Source organism: Podarcis muralis, chromosome 1 (genome assembly GCF_964188315.1).
Source record: "Podarcis muralis chromosome 1, rPodMur119.hap1.1, whole genome shotgun sequence".
In the NCBI taxonomy this organism is placed as follows: Eukaryota; Metazoa; Chordata; class Lepidosauria; order Squamata; family Lacertidae; genus Podarcis; species Podarcis muralis.
In genome coordinates this window covers 110,137,706-110,161,136 of record NC_135655.1, presented here as the reverse complement: position 1 = coordinate 110,161,136, position 23,431 = coordinate 110,137,706, and the positions used below count along the sequence as shown (strand labels likewise).

At 40.3% G+C, this 23,431-nt stretch overlaps 2 protein-coding genes across 6 annotated transcripts in view; one reads left to right on the top strand and one right to left on the bottom strand.

The window, feature by feature from the left end:
• The window catches only part of FAM171B (family with sequence similarity 171 member B), a 30,308-nt gene extending 25,410 nt beyond the window's left edge, over positions 1-4,898 (top strand). For both annotated transcript variants that reach the window (XM_028747907.2, XM_028747898.2), the window contains one exon: positions 135-4,898. In XM_028747907.2, the coding sequence (XP_028603740.1) occupies positions 135-1,461 (1,327 nt within the window). In that variant the 3' untranslated portion in view covers positions 1,462-4,898. The remainder of the gene's footprint in view (positions 1-134) is intronic.
• ZSWIM2 (zinc finger SWIM-type containing 2) lies at positions 3,795-19,811 on the bottom strand. Of its 4 annotated transcripts, none has more exons than XM_028747930.2 (9): positions 19,350-19,806; positions 16,757-16,833; positions 14,797-14,837; positions 14,209-14,422; positions 12,978-13,229; positions 10,871-10,955; positions 9,439-9,548; positions 8,633-8,780; positions 3,795-6,746 (listed from the first exon to the last, which is right to left on the bottom strand). In XM_028747930.2, the coding sequence occupies exons 1-9, from the start codon at positions 19,488-19,490 to the stop codon at positions 6,255-6,257; spliced, it is 1,560 nt and encodes a 519-aa protein (XP_028603763.2). In that variant the 5' UTR covers positions 19,491-19,806; the 3' UTR covers positions 3,795-6,254. The 4 variants fall into 4 exon arrangements, with proteins under 4 accessions (XP_028603763.2, XP_028603754.2, XP_028603776.2 ...); XM_028747921.2 differs by having other exon boundaries at positions 19,284-19,805; XM_028747943.2 differs by lacking the exon at positions 12,978-13,229 and having other exon boundaries at positions 19,284-19,808.
• Positions 19,812-23,431: the final 3,620 nt, after the last annotated feature.

Below are 23,431 nucleotides of genomic sequence, written 5' to 3'. Positions count from 1 at the left end.
TGTGTTACATATCTAGGCTGCTCTCCTGAACAGGTAGCTTAAATCCCATTGATGTCAGCCTAACTGCAGTCAGGATTTCAGCTGGTGGGCAAGGTAGAGCTTTAACATTATTGGTTCCCCACTTCTTTTCTTAGGGATACATGTGGTCAGTCAAAAAAGAGGAGGAGAAATATGACAAAACGGGACATCTCCAAAAAGGACCAGACAACATCAACAACTCACATAAATCACCTTGGCATTTCCAAGGGATCACTGAAGCCAGATGACAAGTCTCAGTTGTATTCAGCCACATTATCCTCCTATAGTCCCCAGAGAGGGGCTTCAGCTGAAGGGGAGGAGAGGAAAGGCTGCGACACTTTCAAAATCTACACAGAAGGTATTTCATACCAGTTCTCCAGCAAAAATTCTCACTGTAGCTCACCCCAGTCCTTGGAACCTAGCATAGGAGTGAGGCATTTACAGCCAGCAAAACATATTGGTGGCAGCATTTCTCCTGCTAGAGACTTGCAAGAACGGAACCACTACCTCTCGATGAATGAGGAAATATATGGTCTCACTCCCCTCCCAGAGCAACTAGTGCATCTTTATAGCCAACCTGTTGCCATCCTCCAAACATCTGACCTTTTCCATTCTCCAGAGCAGCTGCATGCTGCCAAGTCTGCCACTTTGCCAAGGAAAGGGCAATTAGTCTATAGCCCAATGATGGAGCCAATGAGTCGGGAAAGTTATACCCAGACATTACCCAAGATGCCCATGCACTCTCACCTCCAGGTGCCAACCTCCAGAGATGAATCAGCTGCATTAGATAGCCAACAAGGCTTATCCCCTCAAGCTGCAAATTGGGGGCGCTACACCAATAGCTTGCTGGAGTCAGTTTCTGTCCCAGGGACGCTAAACGAAGCCGTGGTCATGACACCATTTTCATCCGAGCTTCAAGGCATTTCAGAGCAAACCTTGCTGGAGCTTTCAAAAGGAAAACAATCTCCGCATCCACGGGCATGGTTTGTTTCATTGGATGGCAAGCCAATAGCTCAGGTGAGGCATTCATTCATAGACCTCAAGAAGGGCAGGAAGACTGAGAGTAACGATACTAGCTTGGACTCTGGGGTGGACATGAATGAGCATAATCCCAGTCGGAAACTGGAGAGGGAGAAAACCTTCATCAAAAGCATGCAACATTCTAAGGTCCTTTACCTGGAAGACTTGGATCTCAGTAGTAGTGAAAGTGGAACCACAGTTTGTACCCCCGAAGATCAGACTGTGAAGCACATGCCAGATGGGGGGACTGATCCAGTCATAGAGCAGCACACACAAGAGGTGCCTAAGAAGAAAGAAACGGAAGACCACGAGGCTAGCCCTCCTCCAGCTAAGAAACGGGGAAGGCCACCTCTAACTAAAAGAGACAGCAAGACCAATATCTGGAAGAAGAGAGAAGAGAGGCCACTTATTCCAATAAATTAAAATTACAGTTATGTCTGCATTTTGGTCTGTCTGGTGTCCCCTTGGCTCTTTGCGTCTTATTTGTAAACTTAAATGTTCAGTTTATAAGAGACAACCAGAATCTGGTAACATTCCATTTCTCAATTCGTAGAGAAGGTTACACCTTCCTAAGAGTGCAAACCAGCTCTTCTTGCTTTTCAGCAATTACATGAACAAAGCTTCTGGTTTTTAAAATGTGCTGGGATGCATCTGTTGGGGTGCTCACACATGCTGCAGAAGAAGCCCAAATGCAACCTTCATTGTGTGCTCTGGAATCGGACATTTGACAAGGAAGAAGCACTGCTGGGTTGCATCGTCATGGGGAAGAGGCACACAGTGAGTGAACAACAAGATTTTATTTTTAACAATCAGTGTCTGATACGGATATTTTACCATACAATGTTTGATGTAGATGTCCTGCAAGGCAGCGAGATAAAAGCTGCCATTTTTCATCTAAAATGCAAGATCAGAACCTTTTTTGATACCTTGTATAACATTCCACCGCATTGTTCTCTGTATATACTTGGGGCAAAAATAATAATTCAGGGACTTGTTATCCATATGGTATTTCAAATATGCGGACTTCTGCTTTTCATGTGCTGCTCCAGTATGTATTGAGCCAAATTGTGCTCCATTTTTAGAATAACTAGGTTTGTACATTAGGGCAGAATGTGCCCCTCAGCATCCAAGATAAATATTATTTCGAACTTAGCCAAAATGTTGGCTTTGTAGAAGACATTTCTTCCAGAAACAACCCCATGCTACTGAATAGCCTTAAAAGAGATAGAGACAGAGTAGTACTTAAGCAATTTGATAATGTGCCTCCTTTTTTTGCTGTGGTCCCAGTCTTGCAAGTCCATTGTGCCGCTTGAAAAGAGCCATTTGAAATCTCTTGGACTTCCTATCTGAATAAACTTATCCATATATTTAGCCAATGTCTTTCTTGCATGGGAAAACTGGCCTTGTAGGGCCAGTCCAGAACAGTCTTTGTATTAAGCAAATTCTCCAGTCTGAAAGCAAGCCTGTCAAAATGACCAAGTGAAGGGGAAAGGACCATATGGTGCAGTGAGTTCTTAAAATTGGGTAATACTCCTTTCTAAAGTCCTGGAGGGCCAGGGCCAACCAGCATAGTCTGCAGTGAGTTCAATGGCCCAATGATCTGTCTCTGTTAGGCAGCCTCCTATGACTGAGAGTTCTCTTATTCCAGAAAACAGATCAGAAGAGAACCTATATTGAACTTGTTTGGTTCTGCTCTGTTTCTGTGGAAAATAACAAAGACTGCAGCCCTAAACACATTTATCTAGTAAATCCAGTTAATTTCTGCGGAACGTACTTCCAAGTAGAAATGTCCAGGTTCAAGGCCCAAAGGTCTTAAGACTCATCTGAGATCAGGAGTGAAAGCAAGCATTCTCCCTGTATAGTGAGGCTGGCTTCCTTCCACTTATGCAGTGCAAATAATATGCCAGTGTACTTATGTAGAAGCTAGTATGACTTTATTATCCCATATTTCAGATGGGTTGTGTTTCTTAAAACATAGCATGAAAGTTCCTTCTCTTGGTGTATTTTAAAATCATTGTGTTTTGTTATTTTAAAAAATGGTTCTGGGAAGCCAGAGCGGGTGATACCACAGGAACTAACTGATCAGCATTCTCCTGAGCTCACTCCTAGCTCACCATTCACAGTATATTTGTCTGTATGCACCCTAAGTTTATTCTAACCTAATCTGTGTACTAGGAACACATTTCAGCACTACCTGTTGGTGTTTCTGAATATGAAGAAGGTAAGCTGTGGCTCTGGCCTATAGGACAACAGCCATCCTTGGAGTAGAATTTATTGTAGAGTTTGGGGGGGGGGGAGTTACCAAAAGAAATGATTGCATGAAATGTAACTAAGAAAATATATACAGGAAAGAAGTACATAGAAAAAATGCATGTCAGAGAGGATAGGCTGAACATTTCTTGAGTTTTCTACGCACATGGAATACCCAAACATGTGACCACCACACAACCTGCACTCTGTTGGCACTGTTCAGAAAAAGCTACCACTTATATATCAATTAACTCTGTCACTGATTTTGGAGTATGCACAAAAAAATTAAGAGCAAGATAATGTCAACCTTATCCTAAGCACATTTTCTTAGAAAAATTATTCTAAGTAACTTAAATGGAATTTATATCCAAGTAATGTTAGGATTACAGCCTTATAAAATATTAATGTTTTTCCTCAAATTCTATGACATTTACACTTGTTGGGTTTGGTTGTACTGAACTTTCTAAACATTTGGAATATTAAAATATTTTAAAACTTATTTTAACTTTTTCTTTTGAAAAACATTAAAAGCATTATTGCTGGTAAGCATCTGAAGCCATCCCACCCCTTTCAAATAAAGCATTTCATAATAAGATTTCTGAAGCAATTCTGATAATTCTTAGCATTTTTGAAATTTTATATCAATTCGTTTTACCAACTGAAATTTAAAGTAACTTTGCAGATAATAAAAGACTTGTCAAATATTTGTACATTTTCCACTTGCTAATACACTGTTCCTCTACTTTAAAGCACAACAGTTTATTGTACTTCAACAAATGCGGTGTCTTTGTAAAAAATGAGTATTTTTACATATAAGCTGTTCTGTTGGGAAGTTTTTCTGTTCTTTGTATGCCAAGACTGCAGTCCAACACATGGTTCCACAGTAGTAAGTCCTATTTAGTTCAAGAAAACTTACACTTGGGTAAGTGTACATAAGATGGTTGCCTAAGAGCATGAATTGAATCAGGAACCCAGTTCTGTGAGCTACAATTACTGGGAACAGAGTCTGAAACCAGACATGAGAGTTGTGTGGCTGCCACTGAAAGGAGTCCTTGATACAGGAGTACTGATCCTGCCTACTGTAGCTGTCCTTGCTTTTTCTGCCTCACCAATAAGAGCAAGTGCCCTTTTCCAGCTGATGCTCTTCAAAAGCAACTGCACTGTATTGTTTTCTCCACTCTCAGCAACTGCATGAACTACCATTTAGTGGATGTAATGTGGGAGGAAAGAAGCACTCAACGTGCAGAGCTGTTTTCAGCACTGAGCCACACAGCATCTCAGAAGACTAGTTCCAGCCTGAGTGTTCCCAAGCCAATACTGGTCATCACTTATAAGCTGTAAATACTGAGAACAAGCAGACCACTGCCACTTGTTAATTCTTTGAGACACATGTTAGAATTCTATTTAATTCTCATTTCAATTTCATGACCTTCTGTAGCTCAATCTTTTTTAAAAAAAAAATCTCCATTTTTCTATTCTGTCAGGGGTGGCATATCATGTTTGTGTAACTGCTATGGTACTAATGATCTATTGCTACAGTGTATCTTAAAATTTATAAGATGTTAAAAGAGTTCATGCAATATAATAAAAATATTTTAAAAACTTGCAAATATAGCCTTCGTGATTCTTGGTCCTTTTAAAAACAATTCCTGGACTCGCATGATAATGCATCATTGTTATTTCACTAGCAATGCACTCTTCTCATGAAAAAGCTAATTGCTCATGTAAAGCTATCCCCGCCCCCAAACGCTTATGCACAAGTGAGTAACATGCTTATACAGAAGTCAGTGGCGCTTGCTCTGAAGTAGCCGTACACAGAACTGGAACCTTATGGTATTTTTTTTTTTAATGAAAACCAAAAGATGCATAGAGACATGTTAGTTAATAATTTTTTCCTTGATGTTACAAAATAAAGCTGGGTGTTCTTTCATTGTGGAAGATAATATTTTAATTCATTTTTCCACTTCTATGAACAAAGAAGATTCATGTTTTTATCAACTGATTTTAAGGATGCACATTAGGGTCTGTGTATACTTGCTTGAAATAAGCATTGCCCAATAAATGAGCTGTATTAATAAAAACAGATATAAATTAACAAAGCAGCAGATATGCTAAGCTTGGCTTCCATTCCTAGGAATGTTACCCAGCAGCTACTCGCAAATTTTGTAAAACAATCTCACCTGACAAACCAAGGCAAGGGGATCAAAATTAAGGAATTCTTCATTAATACCTATTCTCTTGCAATTTCAGGCTCCTTATGATATGCTCTGAACCTTTGCTTGAAACTTCCTGGTTCCTCATGGTGTAGTTCTGAGTTCATTCATCCACTATACATGTTTCTGAGTACTTACGTAAAACGAAGTGCTGTAGAAGTAGTGGCTCCAATTCAACACAGCGCATATGTAAACTTTTTAAAAGTAAAAACCTGAGGGAGGGAAAAACCTCAACCCTCTGTTTTGCCCACATGAGCAGCCACTATATGATGCTTCAAAACTTTTTAAAATGGCACATATCTGCAGTTCCAGCTGCTAAATCAGGAGGGAAAACATGCACAGCAGTCATTTGTGCACATGACTTCCTCTCTAATTTTTGATATGCAGGATCAAATGAATTTTTTTTTATTAATGTCAAAATTTAAATGGCAAATTTATGTCTTAATGCTTTATACATTAACAGATTTTTTTCTCATCATGTTTAACGGAAACAATATGGATGTATATGACTTGTGCAGGCATAATGTTGCCAGACATAATTTGCTGTAAGATTAAGTACTGAGTTAAGCCAAGCTGGCTATTTCGCAGATTCCTCCTAATATGAGATAGGAGCAAAAAAGAATATAATAAATTCAAATAGTTCTTTTGAAATATATTAAACTTGCATCCTGATCCTATAAACATTTACTCAGAAGTAAGTCCTACTCAGTTCAATGGGGCTTACTCCCAAGTAAATGTGCACAGAATGGAAATTTAAAAGGCATTTCGAGTTACAGATAAACCTCTCAAGGCAGTGCCAATTGCCTCCTGTGTAAACACATCAGCATGAGGCTTTGGAATAAGAGACAAACCCCTAGCATATCTAGAAAACTTCAAATTTCTGATTTTCTGAGTACTGTGCTGGCTAGAAGCAGAGCTTCTTGTACAAGTACAGTTGAAGCCATTCTGTGTTAGACTCTCTTCACATTCTGAATTATTTTTCTTCTTACAACGCACTTGAATTTGACTTTGAGACTTCTCAAGAACATGGCCAGGTTTCATTTGCTTGACAAGCAATCCTGTCCCTGGTATAAAAAGCTCCTGCTCATCCTGCTTTGTAAACTTATTCTTTGCTTGAGACATAATTGGGGTTACTTCGCCTTTGCTTCGTACATTCTCCCAGGTTAATGGATTATACACAATGTGTCCGTCAATAGGGCAGGCATTTTCTTTGTGCAACCAATGGTCAATGCATTTCCTATGAAACTAAAAAAACAAACACATAATATATTATATATCAGTACTTATCCACCAAAATACTATTCATTGACAAAAGGGTATTTAGCATCAACAAATTATTTGCAAAGAGGTCAGATTCTCCTTCCATTTTAGAGAAAGTCGGAAGCAACTTAAAAGGTTTTATTAGAATAATACTGATCCAAACCTACTTATCTTGGGAGCATTAGGCCAAGCACACTAATATACTGTGGGAAATGCATTTGCTCAAATGGTATAAACTGTTGTAAATCAATAAAATAGCCATGGTGCTCTTAACTGAGACAAATTCCATGACTGAACCAATGCTCTCTGAAATCCATTGCTAACATCTCTTCGATTTCAGGCTAGTGCTCTCCAGTTACTCTATTTTCCATTCTTTCGAGAAATGTATAGAGCGTATTTATTATAAACATAGCAATGGATGGTTTTGAACTAAGTTGTGCACAATGATTTTCAGCTGCATAATACAGCTTCCCCACCCTCTCCTATCCCCACATACCCCCATGTACCCTACTAAATCTGCTACGGTGGTTTCTCTGATCCCCTAGAGCAAATTCAGAAGGTGTACAGGTAGAGGACAGAGTAGGCAAGTTACACTGTGCAGCGAAGTCACTGCACTAGCAGAACTGTTTAGTTGAATGCTGCCCAGTGCAACTGTTTATTGAAGAGGGTCATATAAATTGGTATAAAATATAATACAAATAAGAGACTTGGTTAAAAATTGGACAGCAATAAGCTACACTAGTTTAAAAATTGGACATCTCAAGCTGACTTATACTGAGTCTGAAGACTGATTTATTTACTCAGCATAGCATATTTGCATGTCATAAACATATTTGCATGTCATGCATGTGCTGTAGTGCTGAGTTGTGTGTGACAGAACTAGAACCATATTATGTGCTGAAACAAGTTTTAATTACTGCATCATATTTCTAATCTTAAAAAACACAACAAGTAGTAGAACAATAATGTAGCTTGTTATAAAACTCCAGTTAGCAAATTATATACCGATGGGGAAAGTTTGGTTCCTAAAAACAGGAGAAATGGCTATGGTGTGACAGCTGCTGGTCTTTAGTTCTATTCGAGAAAGCTTTTTTAGTCTGAGAGCCACAGCCATAAGCAACTTCCCAGGAACTGCATGCCAGTGTGGGCAGAGCCAGCAGAAAAAGTGGGTGTAGCAAGTCATATGATTCTTCCCTTTGTACAGCAGGCTATATTCCAGCGATGCAAACGTCAGACGTATCTGCACATACACACACACAGTGGTACCTCGGGTTACATATGCGTCAGGTTACATACGCTTCAGGTTACAGACTCCACTAACCCAGAAATAGTACCTCGGGTTAAGAACTTTGTTTCAGGATGAGAACAGAAATTGTGCTCCGGCGGCACGGCAGCAGCAGGAGGCCCCATTAGCTAAAGTGGTGCTTCAGGTTAAGAACAATTTCAGGTTAAGAATAGACCTCCAGAACGAATTAAGTACTTAACCCAAGGTACCACTGTACTCCATTCCAACAAGCAGGAGACATCACAGTTCAAGGACAGGAGGTGGAACACAGGAATAGTGAGGAACATTGACTAAGGAATGTGTCAAGGACTGGACAGAGGGGCTGAATTTGGCACCCAAACATGAAGTCTCCACCAAGTCTTTAGTTTGTTTCACAACCTTAGTAAACACTTCTTGACTCACACCTAGAATTGTAGAGTTGGAAGGGACCCTGAGGGTCAACCTCCTGCAATACAGGTATGTGTGTGTGAATGTCTGAATGTGTGACTAGTCTCTGCTTAAAAGCATTGTATCTGAAGTAACATTGGGTGGTATATGACAATAAGTGTTTGGGGGGGAAAGCTGGGCAGCTGTATATTTTATTTACCTTGTGATTACACGGCAAGAATCTTGTCATTTGGCCAAGGTGAAAGATCTTCAAGCAGAGTCTACATTGCAAGCCTGGATCAAGTAAACTGCTACATTTTCCAACCAGCACAGTAGGTAATGAGTTTATTATACCCTCTGGTATGCAGCTGTACCAAAAAAAACAACACCCAAACATTTATATTTAATTGCACTAAGTCTTAGAAATTAAATAAAACAAAATCAATGTTGTAACTTGAAGAAGAAGAAGAGGAGGAGGAGTTTGGATTTGATATCCTGCTTTATCACTACCCGAAGGAGTCTCAAAGTGGCTAACATTCTCCCTTCCCTTCCTCCCCCACAACAAACACTCTGTGAGGTGAGTGGGGCTGAGAGACTTCAAAGAAGTGTGACTAGCCCAAGATCACCCAGCAGCTGCATGTGGAGGAGCGGGGAAGCGAACCTGGTTCACCAGGTTACAAGTCCACCGCTCTGAACCACTACACCACACTGGCTCTCAGTGCACATACACAAAACTGCATATAGCCAAGACTCGCCAGGATCACCACTTTCCAATCTAGCCAGGGCCCTAAAAAGCTGACCAAGCTTTTCCACTTTGGCAGCTCATGTTCTTTACTGCAGGTGGGCACAGCCTTTTGCCTGTAGAGTAACTACCGCCACTCCTGCATCCTGCCAGTACTGGCTGAGCCCTCTCCCACCAGACAGAAACCTTCTCGGCAGTAGCAGCTTAGATTGGCCATGGTCCTTGCCAGCTGCTTAAGTTTCATTTATTTTAATTTAAAATGATTAAAATGAGTTACATCTTACTTATCCCTGTGTTTTTCCTCTTTAGAGTTCTCTGGATTAAAACTCTGCAGATTTTCTGAAGTTGATAGTTGTGTTACTGGTTCAACTGACCTCCATCTCTGATTCCTTTTCTAGAGAATGGGTAAAGAGCTAATGAAAGCTAAGCAGTAATTCATTACTTCAAAGTCACTGACAGAAGAAAAATGTCACACACACATCTTCAGTCTTAAGGACTATGGAAGCACAGTTTTTTCCAACAGATATCCTACAAGAAATTCATTGAAATTAGATTGTGCATCACAGCAGCACATAGTCAAAGACTTTATTCAAAGGAAAAATATAGTAGGCTTGGTGAACCTGTGGCCCTCCAGATGTTGTTGGACTGTAACTCACACCTAGCATGGTCAATGATCAGAGATGATCGGCGCTGTAGTCCAACAATAGTTGAAGGGTTAGATTCCCCCAGCAATATTGGATAGGATAGAAAAGCAATTAATAATAATAAATTTTATTTATATCCTGCCCTCCCCAGCCGAAGCTGGGCTCAGGGCGGCTAACAACAATCAAAATAATCCGACATTCTAAAACAATCATTATAAAATTAATTAAATCAAATTAAATTAAAATCAAATTAATGGCAACCATCAAGCCAAATTCTGTGCAGATTGCCGATTGCCAGAGGAGGGGGTCAGGCTGCGCCCTGACCAAAGGCCTGGTGGAACAGCTCTGTCTTGCAGGCCCTGCGGAAGGATGTCAGGTCCTGCAGGGCCCTAGTCTCTTGTGACAGAGTGTTCCACCAGATTGGAGCCGCGACCGAGAAGGCCCTGGCTCTAGTTGAGGCCAGCCTAACCTCTTTGTGGCCTGGGATCTTTAGGATGTTTTTATTTGCAGACCGTAGATTTCTCTGTGGGACATACCAATTGAGAGTCAAATCACACTTGCACAATTCCATATGCATGCAAGTAAATCCTGCTATGCTCAATGAGGTGAAGTATATGGACACATTAGCGGCTTGAAATGCAGCAAGGTCCTTTGTTAGGGTATGTTCGGATTACTGCTTATTCTACATCCAGTTTTCTAATCAGACTGAACCCTTTTTATCAAACCAGCTTCAAACAGCAGTATTTGTCAAGAAACTACGTGCTCAGTATGGACTGTAGCGAGCATAATGTGCATGTGGCTTCAAAAATTAGCAGTGGGAGCACACCAGGTGCAGAGTAAGCAGTACTGTAAACATATCCTTATTCCCTTAACCTTACTAAATGTTTTAGGATTGCATCCTTACTCTTTATTTTGATCCTTGGGTCAAAATTTCTTGGGTCAAAACACGTTCAGAAATGCTCATTTTTGTTCCACAGAGATGATTTATATACAAACAGTTACCAGTTCCCTGTAAAATGTTTGCTGATTCAATTCCTGAATTAAGATAAATTTGAAAGGGGTTGTACTGTACCTCACGAAAAGCAAAGCTATGTGAAGGATGACAAAATCTTCTAAAACATCCATGGCATAGGTGATATTCACTACACTCGGTGCACCTTGAAGCAATGAGGCAAACAAAATTGTCAGCAACTTCCTTATTTCACAAATAAGCATATCTTAAAATAAAGCCGATTGATGTTGAATTTATCAGCGCTTTTGTATGGAACACTCTACTGACACCCAAGCTGTATGCTAGACAAGCCTGTATTACATTTGCTTTTGTAGGTGAAAAAGTAAAATAATTTAAGCTAGCTGGAAGTATTTTGATGGTTCTGAATCATCTATAAAATGTGAGAACACATGTCTTTTTGAAAACTGAAGAACCCTTGGCATTTTATTTTAGTGTCTATCCCTAAAGGGTTGAGCAGGTCAGGTGAAGAAATACTGGCCTATACTGTACCACAATGCCTGGAAATGTCAGAATTAAAACCTATAAAAAGACTCCTATTTCAAAATATAGCGCTATCTAAGGTAGCACATTAGGCCACCTTAGCAACAGAAACATTTGGAAGAAAGTGAAGCTTGTCTTTATTTATATACGCAGAGCAAATCAGGGTATCATTCTCCTCAATGGACTCTAGGGGGACAACAGTCTTTTCCCCCTCATAATATTTTTTAAATGCCATGTTTGCTACTCTTGATTTATTGGAGAAAACCTTTCTTGAATATAGCTATTACCTTTTTTTATTTGAATACTTGTATATAAATGTTTTTAATTATATATTCTAGTCAGTTTCCACTATATAAGAGACTGGAGGGAAAGCAGCTGCAATCAAACAGGAATCTCTCATGTAAGAATAGTTACCAATGTGAGTAAGGTTTTATTGTATTGAAATATAACCCAAGATATGCTTATTTGTATACAAGTAACTATGAACTATGATACAAACAGCTTTTTTTCTCCTGTTAACAGCACTATCCTATGCATGTTTACTGGAAAACAAGTCTTACTTGCCATGTATGCACATAACACTAAACTATGGCTTGTTTTAACCATGGTTTGTTGAATAAGCCATGATCAGTCTTACATACAAGCAAAGAGACCATGGTTTGTTTTGCCATGGAAAATTCTGAACTGTCAAGTAGAAAAGGACATTATTGTTTTGCTACTTTAAGTAGGTAGAAAATCATTCTAGCCAGCTAAAATTTAAGTTGTTTTTCCTCCCACAGAGTCCTGCACAGCCATTAGTAAAGTAGCAATGCATTCTTTAAATTTACATCTTCTGCAAAGCTAGGTTTACTTGCTTGAAATTGATAGCTAGATGCTAGGGCAGGGAAAGGAATCTGTTGCCCAGCAGAATGAGGAGAGGGTTATTCTGGAAAGGTGCCAGAAGTTGCTTAGCCTAGTGCGTGGGCCTTTTTTACAGTCACTTTTGCTTCACACTTCTTAGTGGGTAGGGCACCATTACAAATAAGAATAAACCAGGATCCTGAGTTCATATGTAACAATACACCATGCTTAAAACAAGCCAAGATTCAAAAGCAAAACATGGTTTCAAATCATGGTTTGTTGCCCCACCCCCCACCAAGGTGGGCTCAAATATTCAAACAAGCGACAATTAGGATAAACAAACCATGACTTAGCATTATGTATGAATGTGTCTGCTTTGTTCAATGGAATATATACCTTAGTGTGTTTAGACTACTAACAAAATATATTTTCTATGTGATCTGAAGGAAGGAAAAAGCGAGGGAGCCCAAGCCAGGGAGCTTTACCATCAGCTCCCCGCTGGCCTGAGTGGCCTCTATCTTTTTAGATTTTATATTCTGTATTTATTTTAGTATTTTAACATTGTAAACTGCCTTGGATGCCTTGGCAAAAATGGTAGTATATAAATTCAGTAAATAACAAATAAATTTAGTAGAGCAGAAACACCTACTGACATAATTTAGTAGAAAATCAAAGGGTTAGTAATCATAAAAATAACAGCTATATCCCTACAAAATATTAATCTCAAAGGGTGTGCCTGTTTGTATAAATTTTCTTTCATTTCTAACTGAGGAAAAGTTACAAGTACCACAAGCTCACAAATAAGGATGTAGGACTATACTAGAATACTGTACTAGAAAATGCTTACTTGTAACAATTGCCTTCAATGGGACATACCCTGCAATTATTGCACGGGATTCCAAGATGTCTGTCAAGATGCTGCTTCTCTGCTACAGTGATGAGTCTTTTGCTGTTTCTGAATTCTTCCAATATAAGTTTCAACGGTGCAAAATCTTCCCTACACAGGGGACACTTCACCAAAGAATCTTTTTCTAACTCTATCTGATGATCAGCCCAGATCTTCATACATACTATGTGTATGTTGTTGCCACAACCAAACCTATAGAAAATTAACTATATTATGTATCCTTCTCAAGAAAACTCACATACAAAAAGTTCTATGAAACTATGAAAGCTGTTACAAATATACAGTAGTCTAGATTCATAAGCATATTAACAAGAAAATGTTACCCTGCTGTCTCTGACAAAATTGTGTAACATGTTCTAACTTATCTATAATCATCATAAAAGCTTTAAAGTGGTTTATTTATCTTACATGGAAGGGAAGAAATGACATAGGACAATCACAAAGATTGAGAGGAATCTGGTTCATTTATTGACAGATGAGTTTACAATATTAAAAATGTTCTTAGTGCAGCTAAATTAAAAAAGAGCTAAATGTTTGAAATCCAAGTACAAAGATGGAAATTTACAAATAGATTGCTGATAAAAAAATGAGTCACTTCTACTGTTTATTTTAATGTTAAATAATTATGTCTGCTTCCTGCAGGGGGTGATCTTGTTGGTTGTCACAACCCTTGTTTCCCTTCCCTTCCTCTCCACCTGCCTGGCTGTGTTTTGAAGCTGATATGTTTAACTAAACAGAGCTTCTTTAAAACCACAAACTCTAGTGTATATGAAGCAATAAGCCAAGATTCTTGAAAGCAAAGCTAAATGCTAGTGAATTTTTTCTCGAAGTCACATAACAGAAGGAGATGAGAGGAAAGGAGATGACGTGACCCCAAAGCTTTGCTTGGGCTCTTTCTAGCTTTTGCACCTAATGCTAAACTATACATTAGCATTACATGAAAACCAACATAAATAACAACAACAACAACAACAACAACAATAAGAATAAATAAAATAATAAAAAGCTCAATATGTGACTCTAAAGTATTAAAGAAAACACTACCAAACAAATACTAACAACACAATTATTCTAGACTATATAGCCTTCAGATAATGTAGTCCAAGCAAAACATTTTTGGAGATACTGTGACATAATTATTTAGCCTTCTTAAATAGCAGGGGTGACTCACCTGCAGTAAGTGACAGGAAGCATTCTCTTCAGCAGCTTGTCCTGGCAAATAGGGCACACATCCTCATCATCAATTTGTTTTTGTTTAATGTACCCATCATCAGCTGTTTGCAGCTCCTTGGTGGAATTAGCAGATAGCTTTAGTTGGGGAGCAACTTGTAGACCCTGAAGCACTTGGTTAATTTCTCTTTCCACAAGACCCAACTGTAGAGCATCTGTAGAAAAGTTCAACAATGAAAATGTCTGATAAAATATAATTCTGGTTGTTTTCCAAGTGAATCAGAAGTAGTCAACGATGTAGTAACTCACTCTTTTATATAAAATGAATGGTCTCTCATTAAAAGTCAGATTCCCACACACTAAGAACATGAAAAAATTGGTATGGGGTTGAATGAAGGAATGAAGTTATTTTGGAAATATTGCTTGTGATGCATATGGTGAGTCAATCAGAAGATCAGGCTTCATGCTGTGATTTCTGCCATAAACCGACCACCAAAAAGTGAACTAATGTAATGAAAAATGAAATATTAGCACTTTATGTACTGATCTACAACAGGGGAATAAAAATATGAGGTTAGTTAGTACTTACATTCATGGTCTCTGGGAAGTTTGAATTTTTTCAACAATAACCTAAAAATAAAAAAGCAAAAAAAGGACACAGCTATTCAGTAACTTGACACTGTAACAAAAGCTGCCTAATCAAATTTTAATTTAAAAGTGTATAATCTTTAAGATGCAGCCCATCTTTACCAAATTTGACTCTGACAGTAGCCTGGTTTACACATCACAGTAAGGCAGGAATGCCAGCTTGGCTCCACAACCGTGGGTGCCCAGGGCCGTGGGTGCTATGCAGCGTGCATGGCTCTGACACTTAAATTTGTGGGTGCCTGGTCCCTTCATGGAAAATGTTGTGGGTCCTTGAACACCCAGGGCCCCAGGGAGTTCTTTACTCCTGCAACGCATGAGTGTGTCATCTGAACCTAGGCTCACGGTTAGCAGTCCCCAGTAAGCCATAATTTGGCTTACCATGATGTGCAAACCAGGCCTCTGTACAATTATGGTTTGCTATCATTTACTCTTCTTTTTCTACCTCTTAATTAATAATTCTCAAATATTAATATGTTTACTAAATAATTACATCAACATAGGCAAGGACATGGAACTTTTGGCTATCCAGATACTGTTCTACTCACTCCCATCATCCCTGACCATTGACCATACTAGCTGGGACTGATGGGAGCTGGAATCTAGAGGGCCAAAGCTTCCCCATTCCTGGTATAGAGCTTTCACATATTTAAAGTACTTCACATTGTCTTATAATCCTCACAGAAATACATAAGATCTTATATATATCATTTAATACCTCAAAAAATATGTAAGACAATGGAGTATTATCCCTGTATTGCAGATGCAGGGATGGTGGAGGTGAGGCTGAATGTGAGTGTCTTGCCTAAGGCTTTCATGAGTTTATGATAGAGAAAAAATTCAAACTCTTGACTTAGCTACTGTATCTTATAGTCACTGCAGCATTGGTCTTTGACTGATGGATTGCAACCCGTGGTGGGTCACAACCTGACCTAACAGCAACACTGCCATTTATATGTATGTTTTGGGTTCCCATAAGCATGTCTTGGCTAAATATCTGAACATTTTGAAGACTTATACAACAGGTCTTTTACTCAACATTAATTCTCTGATTTCAATGCAATAAATCTATTTAGGTGAACTTGGAATAGTAGACTTATGATTTTTCACACTCCCTTTCCCTCTCCAACTTCTCATCCCTCTGCATTACTTCCTCTTCATTAACATTTTGGTCCTTGCTACATTTCATAACCCTCTTTCCCTCCTTTTTAGAGGCCTTTCTGCTTTCACCCAGTCTCGTTCTGTCAAAATAGCTACCTGATTTTTAAAAAACCAAATAATTGTCCTTGTGCAATTGTGTAAATATATATATATATATATATATGCAGGTTTTGGTGTCCTCGGGTGTCTTCCCGTGTAAAAGTTGGGGTGTCTAGGCGACGTTTCGACGAGGTCTCACTCGTCATCTTCAGGCTGGTGCTTTCGGCTTCTTGTTACTGGAACAGAGCAGGATCTCAGTGTTTGAGTTCCTATAAATACTGTTGAGGAGGTGTGGCCTCTAATGTTCTTGGGCAGAGAGGAAGTTCCCAGGCTAGTGTGCCTTTTCTTCTTTTGTTTCTTTTCTTAAGAAGAAAAGGCACACTAGCCTGGGAACTTCCTCTCTGCCCAAGAACATTAGAGGCCACACCTCCTCAACAGTATTTATAGGAACTCAAACACTGAGATCCTGCTCTGTTCCAGTAACAAGAAGCCGAAAGCACCAGCCTGAAGATGACGAGTGAGACCTCGTCGAAACGTCGCCTAGACACCCCAACTTTTACACGGGAAGACACCCGAGGACACCAAAACCTGCATTCCTGTACCCGTGAAAATCTACGAAAGCATATATATATATATATATATATATATATATATATATATCTCATAACATCATTTGTATAACTTCATTTTATAAACCAATTTACCAGCAGATATGTTTACAAAGATCCTTTTCTTTCACAAATATTGAGCAGCTGCACGAGTGAGGATTCCCCAGAAAAACCTTACAGCAAAGCAACAAAGAACACATTTAGAAATTGTAATACAAAAATGATACAATGAAAATAAAGGCAAAAGTGGGGGTGATGCTATAGCCGAGTATTTACTAAAATCTTGCTATTCTTCCTGTACTTTATTTACACATCTTTAAAAATAGCCCTTAGTCTACAAACTAACTAGTTGTGTTGATGGCTCTCTGAATGTGAACCTTCAGGATATGTAGTCTGTATTGTCGGCACCAATCACCTGCTGAAACAGGAGTAAGAAAATTGGAATTGGATTCTTTAGGCAATTAAAGCATTGGAATGGATGCTAAAATTATATCGGGGGTGCTTTAAAAAGCACAACTTAAAACGTTTTTGATGCTGGACACATAGGTTTTACTGCTTTTGTACAAGTGAAGCATATCCAGAAATGTTTTCTGTATGTGGTTTCTCACGTGCAGATTTCCATTTTTAGATTGGGGCAAGTTTATGCTGGTCTTTGCTTTGTCAGCACTGAAGAGGTAGCTGTGAAATCACGTCTCATTTCTTGCTAGCATTACATCTTGTAATTCTGTAATTATGGGATTTATTTGGTGCTTTGTAGCTAAGCTTTTTTGGATAGTGTTCTCGAAGCTACAAACATGAGCCTGACCAAACTGCGGGAGGCGGTGGAAGACAGGAGTGCCTGGCGTGCTCTGGTCCATGGGGTCACGAAGAGTCGGACACGACTAAACGACTAAACAACAACAACAGCTAAGCTTTTATCTAATTCTTGAAAAGCTTCAAAAAGGGGGGCTTGAGCTTACTCAAGTGCTAGGAAACCAGAATATGATTAATTGGGAAAATGCAAATGCTATTTTTATTTTATGAGCTCTTTAAGTCACTCATATGTCTGCACTTGAGAAATCTGATTCAAGACTAGAGTTCACAATACAAGATTTGTGCCTTTGCCTTACTGTGGGTATGGAGAGACTGATATTGTGCCTGAACAGTGTGTCTAGCTCCTGAAGTGGAAAATGGGCTTGCAGAGCAGAAATAGCCTTGAGACAGGATAATAACATGGTCTTTTAAGAGTTATGTTCAGAACCCTGGGTGCTGTAGATGGTAACAGTTTCACAGAATCATAGAATTGCAGAGTTGGAAGGGAAACTGAGGATCATCTAGTCCAACTCCCTGTAATACAGGAATATGCATTTGGCTCATATGGAGACCAAAATGCAACGTTAGCATTACCAAAACCATGCTCTAACCAGCTGAGCTATCAGACCCTCCAAGTGCCCCATTTTCCAGGGACAGTCCCAGATTTACAGAAGCCGTACTGGTTTCTGATTTCATCCTAGAATGTCCCGCTTTTCCTTAGGACGTTGCTATTTTCATCAGAAAAATAATGGAGGTTATGGAGTTACGTGACCCCCGAGCCAAGGAAATAAGTAACTCTACAACCTTTAGAAGAAATCCCTGTATAGGCAGCCCTGTATAGGGAAGTTTTTTAAATGTCATGTTTTTGTCTATGTTGGAAGCCGCCCAGAGTGGCTGGGGCAACTTAGTAAGACGGGTGGGGTATAAATAATAAAATTATTACTATGGACTAACAGGGCATCCGGAAGTGAGAGCTGGACCATAAAGAAGGCTGATCGCCGAAGAATTTATGCTTTTGAATTATGGTGCTGGAGGAGACTCTTGAGAGTCCCGTGGACTGCAAGAAGATCAAACCTATCCATTCTTAAGGAAATCAGCCCCGAGTGCTCACTGGAAGGACAGATCGTGAAGCTGAGGCTCCAGTACTTTGGCCACCTCATGAGAAGAGAAGACTCCCTGGAAAAGACCCTGATGTTGGGAAAGATGGAGGGCACAAGGAGAAGGGGACGACAGAGGACGAGATGGTTGGATAGTGTTTTCGAGGTTACCAGCATGAGTTTGACCAAAGTGCAGGAGGCAGTGGAGGACAGAAGTGCCTGGCGTGCTCTGGTCCATGGGGTCACGAAGTGTTGGACACAACTAAACGACTAAACAACAACAACAGGGCATCCCTTATTTTCACTGGAGAAATGTTGGAAGATATGAGCTATGTTGTTTGGCATTATAGCTGCGTGAGGGGCAAGCAGTTTCTTTATTTAATTTATATACCGCCCTATACCCCGGGGGTCTCAGGGCGGTTCACAGAATAAAATGAAGATATAAAACCACAAAATACATAATAAAGATAAAAACAACAACCTAATAGCACCCCCTCTAGAATTCCCATGATTCGGGGGGGGGGGGGGTCGGGACTGCTAGAAGCAGTAAAAATGTGCTTTACATAGATGTTGTGGGTGGGAGAGATTATGGGATGGAGAAGGGGGCGGGGGGGGGGGGGAGTAACACAGGCGACCTGGTCTAGCCAGAGATCTTCCCGTTTCCCTCGCTACTCCCGAGTCCTTAGATGGGGGAGAAACGGCTTTCCTCTTCCTCAGCCTCTCAGCCGCCCTACCCTGTGCTCCGCCGCCCGCTGCTCTTCCTCCTGCAGGACGAAAGCGGTGGGCCCCAGTTCCCTCACCAGGCGCATGGTGCCGCTCAGCGCCTGGTCCTGCCGCCGGCTCAGCCCCGGGGGGGCCGAGAGACGCCTCCGCGACATGAGAGGCGTCGAGCCCAACCGCCTCTCTTTAAAAACTGCCGGCCACCTCAGGCTGGTTCCCATGGAGACGGGAAGGAGCAGCGCGCGCCTCGCGCCTGCGCCGTCAACGCGTCTGCTGGCGAGGCGGTGTGTGAAGTGATTGGAAACCAGGTGTTCCTCCGCCTCCTCCCTTTCTTTGGCCGGCCGCGTTGCTCCCGCGAACCGAGAGAGGAAAAGGAGTCCTCATTTGGGAGCAAGGAGGCACGCGGATGGTTCCCTCGGAGGAGGCTGGGAAGGAAAGCTTTGGCGGCCCCGCCCTGTCCTCTCAAGGGATGCTGCTGTGCCAGGGCCGGCCCACCCACGAGGCAAGGTGAGGCGGGTGCCCGAGGCGGTGGAATCCGTAGGGTAACAGACCCCAATAGTACCCCAATAGTATTCCTCCCTTGTTTCCGATGTAGATCTTCACTCACTCCCTTCTCCCTAGAAGTATTTTATATAATACATATATAACGTGTGTATGTGTGTGTATATATAAAAAATATAATACACAACATATACAATATATATATATATATATATATATACACACACACACACACAAAATACACACACACACACACACACACACACACACACACACATATAAAATACATAGTAGATTTTGGATATGTGTGGTTTTCCTTTAAGAAAGAACATTACAGATTTCCATCATGCTGCTGTCCAGAAGCCCGGGCAGTGCAAACAGAAACAGCCTAGTTGCTCCTTTAGTTCAGTGCATGTATTGCATTCTAATCCTCGTGTTTAAGGAGATTCAGAACTTCAGAAATATAAACGCAGCAAATAAAGCCAAGGGGGCTAAGGTGGAAATCAAAGGGTTCTTTGGGAAATGGTTTGCTAAAACTATTAGTATTTTTACGCCTGACGAAGCTAAAAACGGAGCACCCCCAATCAAACAAATCCCTCAGATATGTGGTCTTGTTATTTAATTATATTACCAGTTTTGTATCAGTGTCCTGGTATCAAATATGTTCTAAGACTGTGAAGGTGTGTTTTCCTAATGACATCATCATGCGCTAATTAAAGGGACTTGGGGTGAGTTTCCATTTTTACCCAACACAAACTTTCACACTGTTCTTGCCTTAAAATTAATAAATATTACTTTTACAAAATGTAACTGGAAGCTTGTTACTAACTACGTAACACTAGTTTTATTTCAAAATAATTTGTCACTTCACAAATAAACATGCGTCTCAAAAGGCTTCCAATACATAAACCTTTGTTTTTAAAATCTTGTTCAGCTACAGATGCAAATAACCATCTCAACAACACACTGTATTGAGCTTTGTGTAGAATTATAAATGAAGAGAGTAGATTGACTTACACAAGTACACCCGCTGTTGTAGCACTAATTTCTGAACTCTACTGTCTGTTACCCCTTACATTCTTGGTTCTCCTTGGGTTATGTTTGAGATATGCTCAGAAATAAGTAGCATTGAGCTCAATGAAACTCCCAGGTAACTGTCTAAGATTACAGCCTAAAGTGGGGGGACGGGGACATGACAGATTTTTGAAAGTGTGTATGATGTAGAAAAAAACGTTTTTCTGCCACTCTCATATTATTCCAACTAGAAATCATTCATAAAATAGAGTAGCTGTAAATTGAGGAAAGTACTTCAGCACACAAAGAATAAGTGATTTAGGCAAATCACTCCCCAAAGATCTGGCGATGACCACTGGATTAGGCAGCTTTAAAATAGGTTTAGACAAATTAATGGACAATAGGTCTATCAATGAATGGCTATTAGGCATGGCAAGCAGCAAAACAGTTGCCGTGTGGAGTGCTCCTGTTCAGGATACAGTGGTACCTCAGGTTACAGACTCTGCTAACCCAGAAATAGTACCTCGGGCTAAGAACTTTGCTTCAAGATGAGAACAGAAATCGTGCGGCAGCAGCGGGAGGCCCAATAAGCTAAAGTGGTAACTCGGGTTAAGAACAGTTTCAGGTTAAGAACGGACCTCCAGAACAATTAAGTTCTTAACCTGAGGTACCACTGTACTTCATTCCATTCCCCTTTTGCCCTCCCCAAGAGTCAGGCATTTTGTACTCAGTGAGCATGCTTGGTCCTCTTTGGGCGTTTCAGAGGTTCCTCCCTTTATATCCATATAATTTTTTAAAAGTTCTTTGTACTTCTGGAAACATGGTTCCTGTCTGCTGATACCACCCCCTTGTGTTCAGGTGTTGCCATTTTCATAAGAATGGCGCTTGTAACATTTGATTGCTAATACAGTGGTACCTCGGGTTATGAACTTACCGTAATTCATTCCGGAGGTTCTTTCTTAACCTGAAACCGTTCTTAACCTGAGGTACTTTAGCTAATGGGGCCTCCCGCTGCCGCCACACAATTTCTGTTCTCATCCTGGGGCAAAGTTCTTAACTAGCGGAGTTTGTAACCCAAGGTGTTTGTAACCCGAGCTACCACTGTATATGACTTACTTGGGGTATCCCCCAGCTTCCTCTGCTCGCCAACCTGCCCGCCATTCTCCCTCACATTACCCCCTAGAGCTTCCCCTTGCCACCTCATGCAACTACCTCATGCAACTCTTTCCTGACCCAATTCTGAAGCCACTTCTTGCTTCTATTCTGCAGCCCCACTCTCCACCTGTGTTCCCATGTCTATACCTCCTTCCCTCTCCCTTAGAGCAGCTACTTTGCACACTAACCACCAAGTGTCATCCCATATGTTCTACTGCATTTTATTGTCACTTTCCTTATGGCAAAAGTGTGATCTTTCAGAGAAGTGTGTTGTGCAAGAGCTCCAAATCCGCTTTAATTGTACAACCTGAATTTGATAGTTGTTTTAAATTGTTCTAGGTGCACTGCTTAAAGATTCTTTGATTAAAGAGTTTATAACTACTTTTCAGGAAGTAAAACCTTCTACGATCTCTTTTTGTATTTTTTGAGCTCTGATAGCTATATGATTCTTAACGCGTTTATGTTTCTGCCAACTAACCCAATATAGCACAGTCAGGAGGCACCCAGAATATCAATCTTATGCATGCCTACAATAAGTTCCAATGAGTTCACTTGGACCTGTTCCCAGGTAAATGGTTATTGTATTACAGCTGCATTTTGCAAGGCATCAGATGTTGTCTGAGAAAACCACACTTGAGAACAAGGAATCAGAAGCACTGAAATGCCAACTCTTTTACAGAGTGGATGGACAGTAATGCACATCAAAGCTGGAGAGGACAGTTGAACTGTACATGCTCTCGAGTCCTGTACTTATTGTGGTTAACATTCTTGAAGGCAAGGCCTGATCCACATATTATGTGCCACATTACATATAAAAGCTCACTGCCTGGCCAAATACGTGATTCTAGCTCTGTCTTCAAGAATATTAAAGACAATAAGTAATGTAATATGACAACAGTGAAACAGTCACTTAATAAAATATGAAAACAGCATTTAGCTTCTCAAAATACTTTTAATATACAAGTTGCATGTTCCATACCAAGCACTCACATTTCCATGTGTCCTTCCTAGGTGAGAATTACAAACTACAAAAAGTTCTAAAACAATGAGTTTCCAACACTCAGTTCAGGCAACACAGAGCTATTTTGGTACCCCCCAAATCCATCTGTTTCAACACATCAGTGACTATGTAACCCTATGAAGGTTACAGTCCCTATGTAACAGTCATCACAATGTTGACCAGGTACTCCAGTTCAGGATACTGTTCATTAGTCTATGCCAACCTGGAGCCCTCCAGTTATTTTGGACTTGTAACTCCCACCAACCCCAAGCAGCACCGTCACACTGGTGGAGCTGATGGGAGCTGTAGTCCAAAACGTGGAAGACACAAGAGTCGGTAAAGGCTGCTGTAAGTTAATCATATTTTTAAAAATACATTTAAGAGAACATACCAAAATGAACATATATTTCCTTTTCTATACAACTTTACAGAGGTATATGCAAAAGGGGCTATATATACTAACTGAAAACCATTCCAAGTTCTGCTACAAAC